General features: G+C 43.6%; 1 protein-coding gene and 1 pseudogene across 4 annotated transcripts in view; one reads left to right on the top strand and one right to left on the bottom strand.

Annotated features, from left to right (window-relative positions):
• MTA3 (metastasis associated 1 family member 3) overlaps nucleotides 1–13,271 on the bottom strand; it is a 256,836-nt gene that overhangs the window by 168,995 nt on the left and 74,570 nt on the right. For all 4 annotated transcript variants that reach the window (XR_012516895.1, XM_074396521.1, XM_039479074.2 and 1 more), the window contains exon 3: nucleotides 4,213–4,306. Coding sequence is in view for 3 of the 4 variants with exons in the window: in XM_039479074.2 (XP_039335008.1) it covers nucleotides 4,213–4,306 (94 nt within the window). In the remaining variant the exon portion in view is untranslated. The remainder of the gene's footprint in view (nucleotides 1–4,212; nucleotides 4,307–13,271) is intronic.
• Nucleotides 10,190–10,609, top strand: LOC101037241 (small ribosomal subunit protein uS19 pseudogene; annotated as a pseudogene).

Below are 13,271 nucleotides of genomic sequence, written 5' to 3'. Positions count from 1 at the left end.
TTTTTTTTTAATAGAGCTAGGGTCTTGTTAAGTTGGCCAGGCTGGCCTCAAACTCCTACCTTCAAGCAATCCTCCCAACTTGGCCTCCCTACATGGTAAGATTACCAGTGTGAGCCACCACTCCTGCCCAAGATATTGCTTTTTAGCATAACATACTAATCAGGTATTTGGTTATAACCTATAAACCTAATATATTATAAATTTAATATTTTAAAGCATATATGCAAAATTATTTGGATTTTATTCACCATTTACAACATAAACTTGAGAAAAATAAAATGTCACATTTCACCAGGTACAGTGGCTCATGCCTGTAATCCCAGTACTTTGGGAGGCTGAGGCGGGCGGCTCACCTGAGGTGGAAAGTTTGAGACCAACCAGTCTACCCAACATAGAGAAACCCCATCTCTAGTAAAACTACAAAATTAGCTAGGCGTGGTGGTGCATGCCTGTAATCCCAGCTACTAGGGAGGATGAGGGAGGAGAACCACTTGAACCTGGAAGACAGATATTGCAGTGAGCTAAGATCATGCCACTGTACCCTAGCCTGAGCAGCAAGGGCAAAACTCCATCTCAAAATAAATAAATAATTTTTAAAAATCTCATTTATATTCATATACTTTGGATTTAATCATGCTTGTAATCTAGCTTTTAAAGTTGTTGCTAGTTGGGTGCAGTGGCTCACACCTGTAATCCCAACACTTTGGGAGGCTGAAGCGAGTAGATCACGAGGTCAAGACATTGAGACCATCCTGGTCAACATGGTGAAACCCCCGTCTCGACTAAAAATACAAAAAATTAGCTGGGCATGGTGGCACGTGCCTGTAATCCCAGCTACACGGGAGGCTGAGGCAGCAGAATTGCCTGAACCCAGGAGGCGGAGGTTGCGGTAAGCCGAGATCGCACCATTGCACTCCAGCCTGGGTAACAAGTGTGAAACTCCATCTCAAAAAAAAAAAAAACCAGGACCCCATTTCTACCAAAAAAAAAAAGTTTTTTCATTAGCTAGGCATGGTGGGAGGCACCTGTACTCCCAGTTAGCTACTCTAGAGTCTGAGGCAGGAAGATCTCTTGAGGCAAGGTGTTCAAGGTGGAAGTGAGCTATGATCCTGCCACTGTACTCCAGCTAGGGCAAAAGAGTAAGACCCTGTCCCCAAAACAAAAAAGAAAAGAAAAAACAGAAAGGGGCCAGGCACAGTGGTGCACACCTGTAATCACAGCACTTTGGGAGGCCAAGGCAGGGAGAGCATGAAGTCGGGAGACTGAGATCATCCTGGCCAACATGGTGAAAACCTCCTCTCTACTAAAACTACAAATATTAGCTGGGTGTGGTGGCACACACCTGTAGTCCCAGCTACTCGGGGGGCTGAGGCAGAAGAATCATTTCAACAAGGTGGAGGTTGCAGCGAGCCGAGATCGCACCACTGCACTCCAGCCTGGTGACAAAGTGAGACTCCATCTCAAAAAAAAGAAAAAAAACAGAGAGGGGAAAAAAAAAGGAATTTCAATTCTGGACCAGGCATGGTGACTCACATCTGCAATCCTAGCACTTTGTGTGGATCCCTTGAGCCCAGGAGTTCAACATCAGCCTGGTGGATTTTTTTAAAGCAATGTTTTGTTCTCGTATCAGTAGCAAATGTGAAGCCCTGATATGCTGAATATATAATTCGTAAACATGACAGAACTCATATCATAATGAAAACATTTTTCTTTTACATGTCAGCAACCAACTGAAAACAATGAACACTTTCTATACAGAAACAGAAAAGCACTATGAATTACAAGAGAAAATACAGCAAAAATTTAACTTATGAGACAACTTGCCTAGCTAAACCAACGACACAGCAGGGCAGGGACTCTCAAGCAGACTCAGAACAAACCTTTGCAAAAACCAGCCTCCCTTACACCCATACCAGGACATTTGAAAAGCTTCAGGGTCCTCAAGACTACAGTGATTATAAATCAAAGTATCAAAGTGGCCAGGTAGGATGGCTCACAACCATAATCCCAGCACTTTGGGAGGCAGAGGCGGGTGGATCACCTAAGGTTAGGAGTTCCAGACCAGCCTGGCCAATGCGGCGAAACCCCACCTCTACTAAAAATACATAAATTAGCCATGCATGATGACACATGCTATAATCCCTGCTATACAGGAGGCTGAAGCAGGAGAATCGCTTGAACCCGGGAGTTGCAGGCTGCAGTGAGCCAAGATGGCGCCACTGCACTCCAGCCCAGGTGACAGAACAGGACTCTGTATCAGAAATAAATTAATTAAATAATTAGGCCAGGCACGGTGGCTCACGCCTGAAATCCCAGAACTTTGGGAGGCCGTGGCTGGTGGATCACAAGGTCAGGCATTCGAGACCATCCTGGCCAACATAGCGAAACCTCATCTCTACTAAAAATTAAAAAAAAAAATTAGCTGGATGTGGTGGCAGGTGTCTGTATCCCAGCTACTTGGGAGGCTGGGGCAGGAGAATCACTTGAACCTGGGAGTTGGAGGTTGTAGTGAGCAGAGATCGCACCATTGCACTCAGCCCAGGCAACAGTGCAAGGCTCTGTTTCACAAATAAATAAATAAAAATTTTTTAGAAAAGGGGCTAAAATATGTCAAAACTATTGAATGAGGGAATTCACAGTAAGATTAAACTACACAGAAAAGCTTAGGGTTCTCCACACCTAAATGCTACCTTATACTTCTTTTTCTGGTAAACTTTTATTTTCGTACATATCTAAGACAATAAACATATCATAAGAAACACTAGGAAGAAAAAAATCCATGGGGGTTGGGGATGGGAAGAGGGATGGCATCAGCAAGAATAGCTAATGGATGCTGGGCTTAATACCTGGGTGATGGAATGATCTGTGCAGCTCATCACCATGGCACAACTATGTAACAAACCTGCACATCCTGCACATGTATCCCTAAACTTTAACGTTGGGGGGGAAAGTAATCTGGCTGGATATAGTGGCTCACGTCAATAATCCAAGCACTTTGGAAAGCCAAGGCAGGAGGATCACTTGGGCCCAAGAGTTCCAGACCAGCCTGGGAAATACAGAGAGACTCTATCTCTGTAACACTTTTTTTTTTTTTAATTAGCCTGGTATGGTGGTATACAACTGTGGACCCAGCTACTCTGGAGGCTGAGGTTGGGGGATTGCTTGAGCCTGGAAGGTCTCATGCAGTGAGCCATGACTGTGTGACGGCATTCTCCAGCCAAGGCAACACAGCAAGACTCAGTCTCCCTTGTCAAAAACCTAACTTATTCAGTTGTTTTAGAGGGGAATAAACATCCTCCAAAACAGCAGTGAAGTATAAATTTCTTCCTATCTGTATCCTCACAAAACTACCACTGGACCAGGCTCAGTGGCTGATGCATGTCATCTCAGCACTCTGAGAGGTCAAGGTGAGAGATCACTTAGGCCTAGAGTTCAAGACCAGTCTGGGCAACATAGCAAGATTCTATCTCTATTCAAAAGATTAAAAAAAAAAAAAAAAAACCCACTGAAAACAGGAAATGGCAAGGCACTACCCTGATTATGTGCTAAAGCCTTTTTTTTTTTTTTTTTTTTTTTAAATATAAGGCAGGGTTTCACCATGTTGGTCAGGCTGGTCTTGAACTCCTGACCTCAGGTGATCCGCCCACCTTGGCCTCCAAAGTGCTTAGACTACAGGCGTGAACCACCACGCCCAGCCTGCTAAAGCCTATTTACAAAGGCTTCTATGTCAACATTTTCACCAATTAACAAATGTGATGCAACCTATAACACTATATACCAGGCCAGTCCTGGTAGCTCATGTCTGTAATCCCAACACTTGCAAGGATGAGGCAGGAAGATTACTTGAGCCCATGGGTTTGAGGCTGCAGTGAGCCATGATCATGCCACTGCACTCCAGCCTGGGTGGCAGAGCAAGACTTTGTCTCCAAAGTGTGTGTGTGTGTGTGTGTGTGTGTGTGTGTGTGTGTGTGTGTGTGTGTGTGTGTGATGTGTGTGTATGTGTGGTGTTATATACATACACACAAATATACACATATACACTACAACCAAACACCAGTGTTTGGTTTCAGTTAGTATCACTTATTTTACTCCCATCAAAATTACAGGGAAGATAAATGGACAAGCAAAATTCAGGTAAGAATAAGCATGTTTCCACCTCGTCATGAAAAACACAAGACTTAAACTTTTTTTAATCAGAGAAAAATTACTTACTAGCATGCTTATCTGCGAGCATTATAAGTGTGTTGGAAATATCACGTCGTCTATAAAAGCATACTACTTTTGCTTCCACGTTGCCACTTGCAGTCTAAGAGGTAAGAAAAATAAAAGTCATTTGTAGAGTATTAGAGTCAAATAATTTATAAAACAAAACTAGATACAGCACAATTATAAGATCATGCTCATTAACACTGTGCCAACCACAACTGCAGGATAACCACAGAGCTAAAAAGTTCAAATAAGGATGAGCAACATTTGTTCTGCTTCCAAGCACAACTGGAATGTCAAACATATAAAAACACTGGCATTAATTAAACTAAACTGATTAGACTGTTTTAATTATTAAAGCCAGACACAGTTAACACTGATTAGCTTTAAGAAACTAATAACCCCACTGCTTCAATTAACTAGCCTAAAAAAAAAAAAGAAGTAAAAGAAACTAATCCACCCAATTTTAAAGCCACAACTGACGGAAATAATTTATTTCAGTCATTTAAATATACCTCATCCCAACACATTCCCAGAAAACACAATCTAAGTGTAAAATCACCAAGCACTCCCCTAAGTATCCCCTGCTCCATGACAGTGAAGCTCTGAAGCTCTAAAGCTCCGAAGGTGGGAGGCAGCCATCATGCAGAACAGACCAAGTGACCTGGAAAAGCATTCTCTAGCCCAAGAAAGTCTACAAATCTCTGAGACAATATTCTAAGCAGTACTTAGTTTACCTTTACATCTAAAAATATTAAAAACTCTGAGTTATGAATGCTGAAACTTTCATTTCTTTTTGGCTACAGTCTACAATGCAATCAATATTCAGTTAGGTTCTTCCAAAGTATGAGGGCTTCAAAAAAAAATTCAGTTATGCTGTCATTTACTGCAGGTGGGGCCCAGGCTCCTGCTCTCCTATTCTCTAGAATTCTGAGAGCTCTCAAGAAGGTCAATCAGTCATTACAAAGTTCCCTATAAAAACACACAGATTATAATAAAATGCTATTGTGATTTCCATTTTCAAACAAATATAAGAATAAATTTTCAGAAATTTCTCTGGTTTTACAGATATACTCAAATACAATGAAGAATATATAAGTGCTACAGTAAATTTGTCATTTTTATGAAGTTCAGCAGCAGTATTTTAGATCGAGAAACAGTCCTGTAGAAAGTGCCCCTTAAAATTGAAATCATATTAAATTCCTAACCAAAATGCTTCTATATTTCATAATACTGTGATCAAATACATTCTCCAGAAGTAATGATCCATCAATCTGCTAATTCAACAGGCCAGGATTTCCATGTAAATAAAATAAAATCTATCAATGACTTCAAATATGAGCTCTGGGTCATTTTTGTCTTCTTGAAATAAGCTTTGAAACTGTTGCTTTGAATTTTCAATATTGTTTTTGTCTCTTCTTGAGACATTAAAAATCCAGGCTGAGTGCAGTGGCTTACACCTGTAATCCCAGCATTTTGGGAGGGTGAAGTGGGCAGATCGTGAGGTCAGGAGTTCAAGACCTCCCTGGCCAACATAGTGAAACCCTGTCTCTACTAAAAATATAAAAATTAGCCAGGTGTGGTGCCATGCACCTGTAGCCCCAGCTACTCAGGAGGCTGAGGAGAGAAAATCACTTGAACCCGGGAGGCAGAGATTGCAGTGAGCAGAGACCAAGCCATTGCATTCCAGCCTGGGTAAGAGTGAAACTCCATCTCAAAAACAAAAAAAAAATTCCAAAGCAACAGTTTCAAGGCGTGTTTTTTTTCGACTCACTAGTGAGTTCCTCCAATAGGAATGCTACACAAAGCCACTTTTTTTTGCAGGGTGGGGACAGGGTCTCACTCTGGCACCCAGGCTGGAGGGCAGTGGTGCAATCTCGGCTCACTGCTACCTCCATCTCTCAAGTTCAAGCAATTCTCAAGTAGCTGCGGTTGTAGGCACCTGGCACCATGCCTGGCTAATTTTTGTATTTTTTTTTTTTAAGAGACAGGGTTTCACCATCTTGGCCAGGCTGGTTTTGAACTCCTGGCCTCTGGTAATCCACCCACCTTGGCCTCCCAAAGTGCTAGGATTACAGTTGTGAGCCACTGCACCCGGCCTTACAAAGCTAATTAAATTCTTATTTAAACCTGCCTAGGGAGCAGGGAACATAGTTCAAAATAAATTTCTCTTCTGGACCATGCATTCACTTGGCTACCAGGTAGCTTACAGTTACCATATTCCTCTTGGCCTCTACAAACACACACTCTCCAGCATTCTTCTGAAGCATGGTTACTCATGGTTCTACAGCCCAGTGCCAGTCTGCAACTGTGTTTTTTTGTTTTTTTGTTTTTGTTTTTTTTTTTTGAGACAGAGTTTCACTCTTGTTACCCAGGCTGGAGTGCAATGGCACGATCTCGGCTCACTGCAACCTCCACCTCCTGGGTTCGGGCAATTCTCCTGCCTCAGCCTCCTGAGTAGCTGGGATTACAGGCACGCACCACCATGCCCAGCTAATTTTTTGTATTTTTAGTAGAGATGGGGTTTCGCCATGTTGACCAGGATGGTCTCAATCTCTCGACCTCGTGATCCACCCACCTCGGCCTCCCAAAGTGCTGGGATTACAGGCTTGAGCCACCGCACCTGGCCATAAGTCTGCAACTGTTAATGGCGTTTAATGAAATGAGTACGAGGTTTGAGACTAAGTGTATTATAGCAATTAAGAGTTCATTTTATATCTTACTCCTAATAAAAAAAAATTGGGGCTTACATTTTGTTTCTCAGACAGGATCTCACTATACTGTCCAGGCAGGAGTGCAGTAATTATTTACAGGTGTAATCCTCAATTACTGACAGACTTGAACTCCTGGACACAAGTGATCCTCCCAAATAGCCAGGACTACAAAGCTAGAGGAGACAGTGCACCCAGCAGGGGCCTGTTTTTTTGTTTTTGGTTTTTTTTGTTTTGTTTGAGATAGGGTCTTACTCTGTCACCCAGGCTAGAGTCCAGTGGCACAATCACAGCTCCACCTCCTGGGCTCAGGTGACTCTCCTGCCTCAGCCTCCAGAGCAGCTGGGACCACCAGTGCACTAACACATCCAGCCTACTTTTTCTGTAGAGACAGGGTGTCACTGTGTTGCCCAGGCTGTTCTTGAAATCCTAGATCCAAGGGATCCTCCCTCAGCCTCCCAAAGTGCTGGGAGTACAAGCATGAGCCATTGCGCCCAACCTGGTTATTCTTTCAATCCACCAAATTTCTCTCAACCCTTCCTGTAAGCCAAGTACTGACCCGACACTGGGCGTACATGCTGCCAGGCTCATGGAACCTCCACTCTCGCAAGGATGCTTAGTCCCATGCCATCCCCTCTCACATCTGACTAAAAAACTTCATCAAAGCCAGGTGTGGTGGCTCATACCTATAATCCCAGTACTTTGGGAGGCAGAGGCAGGAGGATTGCTCAAGTCCAGGAGTTCAAGACCAGCCTGGGCAACATAGGGAAACAGAAGAAACCCAAAATAATCACTAGGCCAGGCATGGTGGCTCATGCCTATAATCCCAGCACTTTGGGAGGTGGAGGTGAAAAATCGTTTAAACCCAAAAGTTTAAGACCAGGCTGAGCAACACAGTGGGACCCCCATCTCTACAAAAAAATTTAATTAGCTGGGCACAGTGCCACGAGCCTGTAGTCTCAGCTATTCTGAAAGCTGAGGAAGGAAGGTCACATGAACTAAGGAGGTTGAGGCGGCTGCAGTGGGCCATGATCACACCACTGTACTTCATCCTGGGCAACACACACACACACACATCACACACACACACAAACACACTTTACTCTAAAACGTAAAAGTAAAGCATTCTGGCCTGGCATAAGGTAACCCCAGCACTCAGGGAGGCCAAGGACGGCAGATCACTTGAGGTGAGGAGTTCAAGACCAGCCTGGCCAACGTGAAACCGGTCTCTACTAAAAATACAAAATTAGCCAGGTGTGGTGGTGCATGCCTGTAATCCCAGTTATTTGGAACCCAGGAGACAGAGGTTGCAGTGAGCTGAGGTCACACCACTGTACTTCCAGCCTGGGTGACAGAAAGAAACCCTGTCTCAAAAAAAAAAAAAAAAAGAAAAGGAAAGCATTCCTGTCGATATGCTCAGCCCTATTTTCCTCTACCCCTTCCTTTCTGCTCCAGACTCCATTTTTCAGTGACGGAATCAGGAACAAAGTACAATCTGTTAAGGGAGAAACAGAAAAAGCTTCATGAAGGAGGAAATGGGTGAAGGGTCCTTAGTGGGCTAGGAAAGAAGGAAAGGAGTCCAACAGGTAAGGCCTAGAGGACTGAACATTCTAGGAAAAAAGGTGGACATGAGTAAAAAGCCACAGGTGGGGGGAAAAAAAAAAGTAGGAACGTGTGTAAAGAAGAGCCCATAATGAATACTGATTTCTTTCCTGTGTTCTCTTCTCCATTTAAGTTGTAGCCTCTTAAAGTTCCACTCTGCCAAACTGTAGCCTCTTAAAGTTCCACTCTGCCAAACACATTCACTAAAATATCCTCCAGCAATAATAAATGAGCTTTTCTGAAGCTCTAAAATAATTTCAACCCATGTCATACTCATGTCTGTTGTTTTTTTTTTTTTTTTTTGAGACAGAGTTTCACTCTTCTTGGCCAGGCTGGAGTGCAGTGCTGCAATCTGGGCTCACTGTAACCTCCACCTTCCGGTTTCAAGTGATTCTCCTGCCTCAGTCTCCCGAGTAGCTAGGATTACAGGCGTCTGCCACCACGTCCAGTTAATTTCTGTATTTTTAGTAGAGATGGGGTTTCACCATGTTGGCCAGGCTGGTCTCGAACTCCTGACCTTGTGATCCACTGGCCTCAACCTCCCAAAGTGCTGGGATTACAGGCATGAGTCACTGCACCCAGCCACTCATGTCTGTTTCTATCCGACTGAGAAAGTATGTTATTCTGGCCGGGTGTGGTGGCTCACACCTGTTATTATCAGAACTTCGGAAGGCTGAGGTGGGCAGATGGCTTGAGCCCAGGAATTTGAGACCAGCCTGGGCAACACGGTGAAACGCCCTCTATTTTTTTTTTTTAATTAAAATTAAAAATGAGAGGCCAGGCACAGTGGCTCACGCCTGTAATCCCAGCACTTTGGAAGGCCAACGTAGATGGATCACCTGAGGTCAGGAGTTCGAGACCAGCCTGACAAACATGGTGAAACCCTGTCTCTCCTAAAAATACAAAATTAGCCGGGCGTGGTGGCACATGTCTGCAATCCCATCTACTCAGGAGGCTGAGGCAGCTAAATTGCTTGGACCTGGGAGGTGAAGGTTGCAGTGAGCCAAGATTGCACCACTGCACTCCACCCTGGGCAACAAGAGTGAAACTCTGTCTCAAAAAAAAAAAAAGAAAAAAGAAAGAAGAAATAAAGAATAATATTTACCCGAGTTTTTTTAATTTAACCTTATATTCTACATCCAAATAATCATCTTCACTATATGTGAGTACACACTAGGGGAAAGGAAAAGAAAAATGTAAGATAAACAATATTGAACTGTGTTCATCAACAGATATTTAGCTTCATACCTAAAACTTTCTGAAACATTTAGGGAAAAAAATTGAGACGGAAATCTATTGCTGTAATGAGGGGAAAAAAAAGAAAATATCAAAGTCCTGCTTTCTTTCTTTTCACATTCTGTCACCCAGGCTAGAGTGCAATAATATAATCACAGCCTTGACCTCCCCAGGCTCAGGAGATCCTCCCACCTTAGCCTCTCAAGTAGCTGGGAATACAGGCACAAAACACCTTGCCCAGCAAGTTTTTCAATTTTTATAGCAACAAGGTTTCACCATGTTGCCCAGGGTGCAGTCCTGCTTCCAAACTAAGCATACAACATAGCAAACAGGAGTTAACAATGTAAAAAAAAAAAACAAAAAACAGGGATCATTCTATAAAAGAAATTTTTTCATAAATATAGTGATTGCCGCTTTTCTGAGGATCCAGTAAGATGGCAGAGGTACAGCAGAAGCAGCAGATCTCCCACAAGTTCACCTACCGCGGCGTGGACCTGGACCAGCAGCTGGACATGTTCTACCAGCAGCTGATGCAGCTGTACAGTGTACGGCAGCTGCGGCAGCGCCTGCTGTGGAAGCAGCACGCGCTGCTGAAGCGCCTGCGCAAGGCCAAGAAGGAGGCACCGCCCATAGAGAAGCCGGAAGTGAAGACGCACCTGCGATACATGATCATCTTGCCCGAGATGGTGGGCAGCATGGTGGGCGTCTACAATGGCAAGACCTTCAACCAGGTAGAGATCAAGCCAGAGATGATCGGCCACTACCTGAGCGAGTTCTCCTTCGCTCAAAAGACCGTGAAGCACAGCCAGCTAGGCATCGGGGCCACCCACTCCTCCTGCTTCATCCCCAAGTAGTGGCTCTGCTAATAAAGGCACACACGTATCAAAAAAGAAAAAAAAAAGAAGGCCGGGGACGGTGGCTCACGCCTGAAATTCCAGCACTTTGGGAGGCCGAGATGGGCAGATCACGAGGTCAAGAGATGGAGACCATCTTGGCCAACAAGGTGAAACCCCGTCTCTGCTAAAAATACAAAAATTAGCTGGGCGTGGTGGCACGTGCCTGTAGTCTCAGCTACTCAGGAGGCTGAGGCAGGAGAATTGCTTGAACCTGGGAGGCGGCAGTTGCAGTGAGTCGAGATCGCGCCACTGCACTCCAGCCTGGCGCCTGGCGACAAAGCGAGGCTGTGTCCAAAAAAAAAAAATAGTTATTGCCACCTTATGCTAGGAATTCTGTTTAAAAAACTCAGAGGAAAGGTAATGAAACAGGTTAATATCCCTTGTCCCTTGTTTTCCTGGCTTATCAGAACAGAGTAAGAATTTTCAGTTTAGAGGTGGGTTTGTTTTGGTTTTTTGTTTGTTTGGTTGGTTTTTTGAGACAGAGTTTCCCTCTTGTGGCCCAGGCTGGAGTGCAATAGTGCAGTCTCGGTTCACTGAAACCTCCGCATCCCAGGTTCAAGTGATTCTTCTGAGTAGCTGGGATTACAGGCATGCACCACCACATCGGGCTAATTTTGTAATTTTAGTAGAGATGGGGTTTCACCACGTTGGCCACGCTGGTCTGGAACTCCTGACCTCAGGTGATCCGCCCACCTTGGCCTCCCAACGCTGGGATTACAGGCGTGAGCCACTGAGCCCGGCCTTTTTTTTTTTTTTCTTTTTTTAAGAGACTGGGGGTTCCTATTATGTTGCACAGGCTAGTCTCAAAGCCCCATGCTCAAGCAATCCTCTTGCCTCAGCCTCTGGAACATTGGAGACTACCATGCCTGTCTTCAAGTATTTTTAAATCATTATTTGGATTTTCCCAGCATGTTAAGTTTCCCTACCTAGCCAATTTCACCTCTCATCTTCCCAGGGACTTTATCTAGAACACTTTTGTGGCCTCTCTTTCCATGGTTCCCTCTTTCTCATCCTTTAGGCCTCAACTTCAATGCCCTTTCCCACCCTACCTAAAGGAAATGACTTGTCATTCTCTATGTCAAAGCTCTTGCCTTCTTAGAAGTTAACACAATTCATTACTATTACCATTTTCTTTATGCCTGTCAACTTGTCTTTCCAGGTGTCTCCCTTATGAGAATGTAGACCATGTCCATCTTGTTCACAGTTCTCTCTCTGAGGCTAGCAAAGTGCCTGGTACATAACAGGTACTCAATATTTGCTTAATGAATTACCTAAAATAAGGTGTCTTCTTCACATCCATTCCAAAATAAAGACCCTATGCAAATATTTTAATAAGCGATTCAAACTACCATTTTGTGAAATTACAAAGAATCCCATCTCTCACAGCAGTCACCCCCCAGCCCCAGAGACTCATTATTATATGGATGACTCTGTGTTGGCAAGGGGTAGGGGCAGGGAGGAGGTGAGGATGGAGAAGGAGGATGTTTTGGAAGTGAATGGCAATGAAATGATAAAAGGAGTGTGAAATAATCCATGTTCACCTAAGATGTGTAACCCAATCATTTAGCTACTATGTGCCTCAAGACAATGCACGATTTAGCTACCTTAAGGTGTAAGGTTATGTGAGGCTCAAAAGGGGTGACAAATGTGAGTCCCAGATTAGGCTTCCAGAGCACCATGCTGTGACATTTCTAAACTTAACACAGCTGCAATTTTACTTTTACTTGTGGGCTGATGTCTGTCTCCACTAGACCTGTTTTTGATCACCCTTGCATTCCCAGTGTCTAAAAGTACCTGGCAGATAGAAGGTCCTCAAAATTATTTGCAAAATGAATGAATCGAAGCAGTTTATAAAGAGTAAAGCTATGTATGTACAAGCATTAACATCAGACATTTCAGAAATTCATTAATTCAACAAGTATTTAGTAAATACCTTTAACTATGTGCCAACCACTATTCTAAGGCACTCAGAATGCATTACTGGGCAAAACAGAAAAGATCACTAAAGCTAATATTCTAGGAAGACAGGCAATGAAAGTAAACATAGTTTAAGTATGAATATTTGGAGGTGATAAATGATATGGAAAAAAGAGCAAGGGATGAGGGGTAGGATAGCTACAACAGTCCTCCTAAGATGACTGCAGGGAGAAACAGCCAAGAGCCCACTGTGCTTTATGACAAATAAGCAAGGCAGAGCTCTCACCTGCTTTCAGCAAAAGTGGAAGTCAGAGAGGGGCAGTGACAGTCAAAGAATATAGGGTCTCATAGGTCAACATTTTAATTTGAATCTAATTAACTTTCTAATTAAACTGATATAGTAAATAGTTTGGGGTTGCCTCAACACTTATACCTTACCTCAATAACATAAAAGATCAGAATCACATGCCAACAGTTCCCATCCACAGGCTGATCTAAACTTGAGACCATTCTCTTCATCTGGTGGTCTCAAAGACTACAGGTACATAATTTTTTTTTTTAATGCAAAGGCAGTTAGCCTGTAATCTCAGTGCCTTGAGAGCCCAAGATGGGGGACTGCTTGAGGCCAGGAGTTCTAGATAAGCCTGGGCAGCAATAAGGAGACTCCATCTCTATAAACAATTTAAAAATTAGGCCAGGCAAG

This window comes from Saimiri boliviensis, chromosome 1 (assembly GCF_048565385.1).
Source record: "Saimiri boliviensis isolate mSaiBol1 chromosome 1, mSaiBol1.pri, whole genome shotgun sequence".
NCBI classification, from domain to species: Eukaryota; Metazoa; Chordata; class Mammalia; order Primates; family Cebidae; genus Saimiri; species Saimiri boliviensis.
Note: the sequence above shows the minus strand (reverse complement) of the source record. Positions and strands in the feature narration are given on the sequence as shown.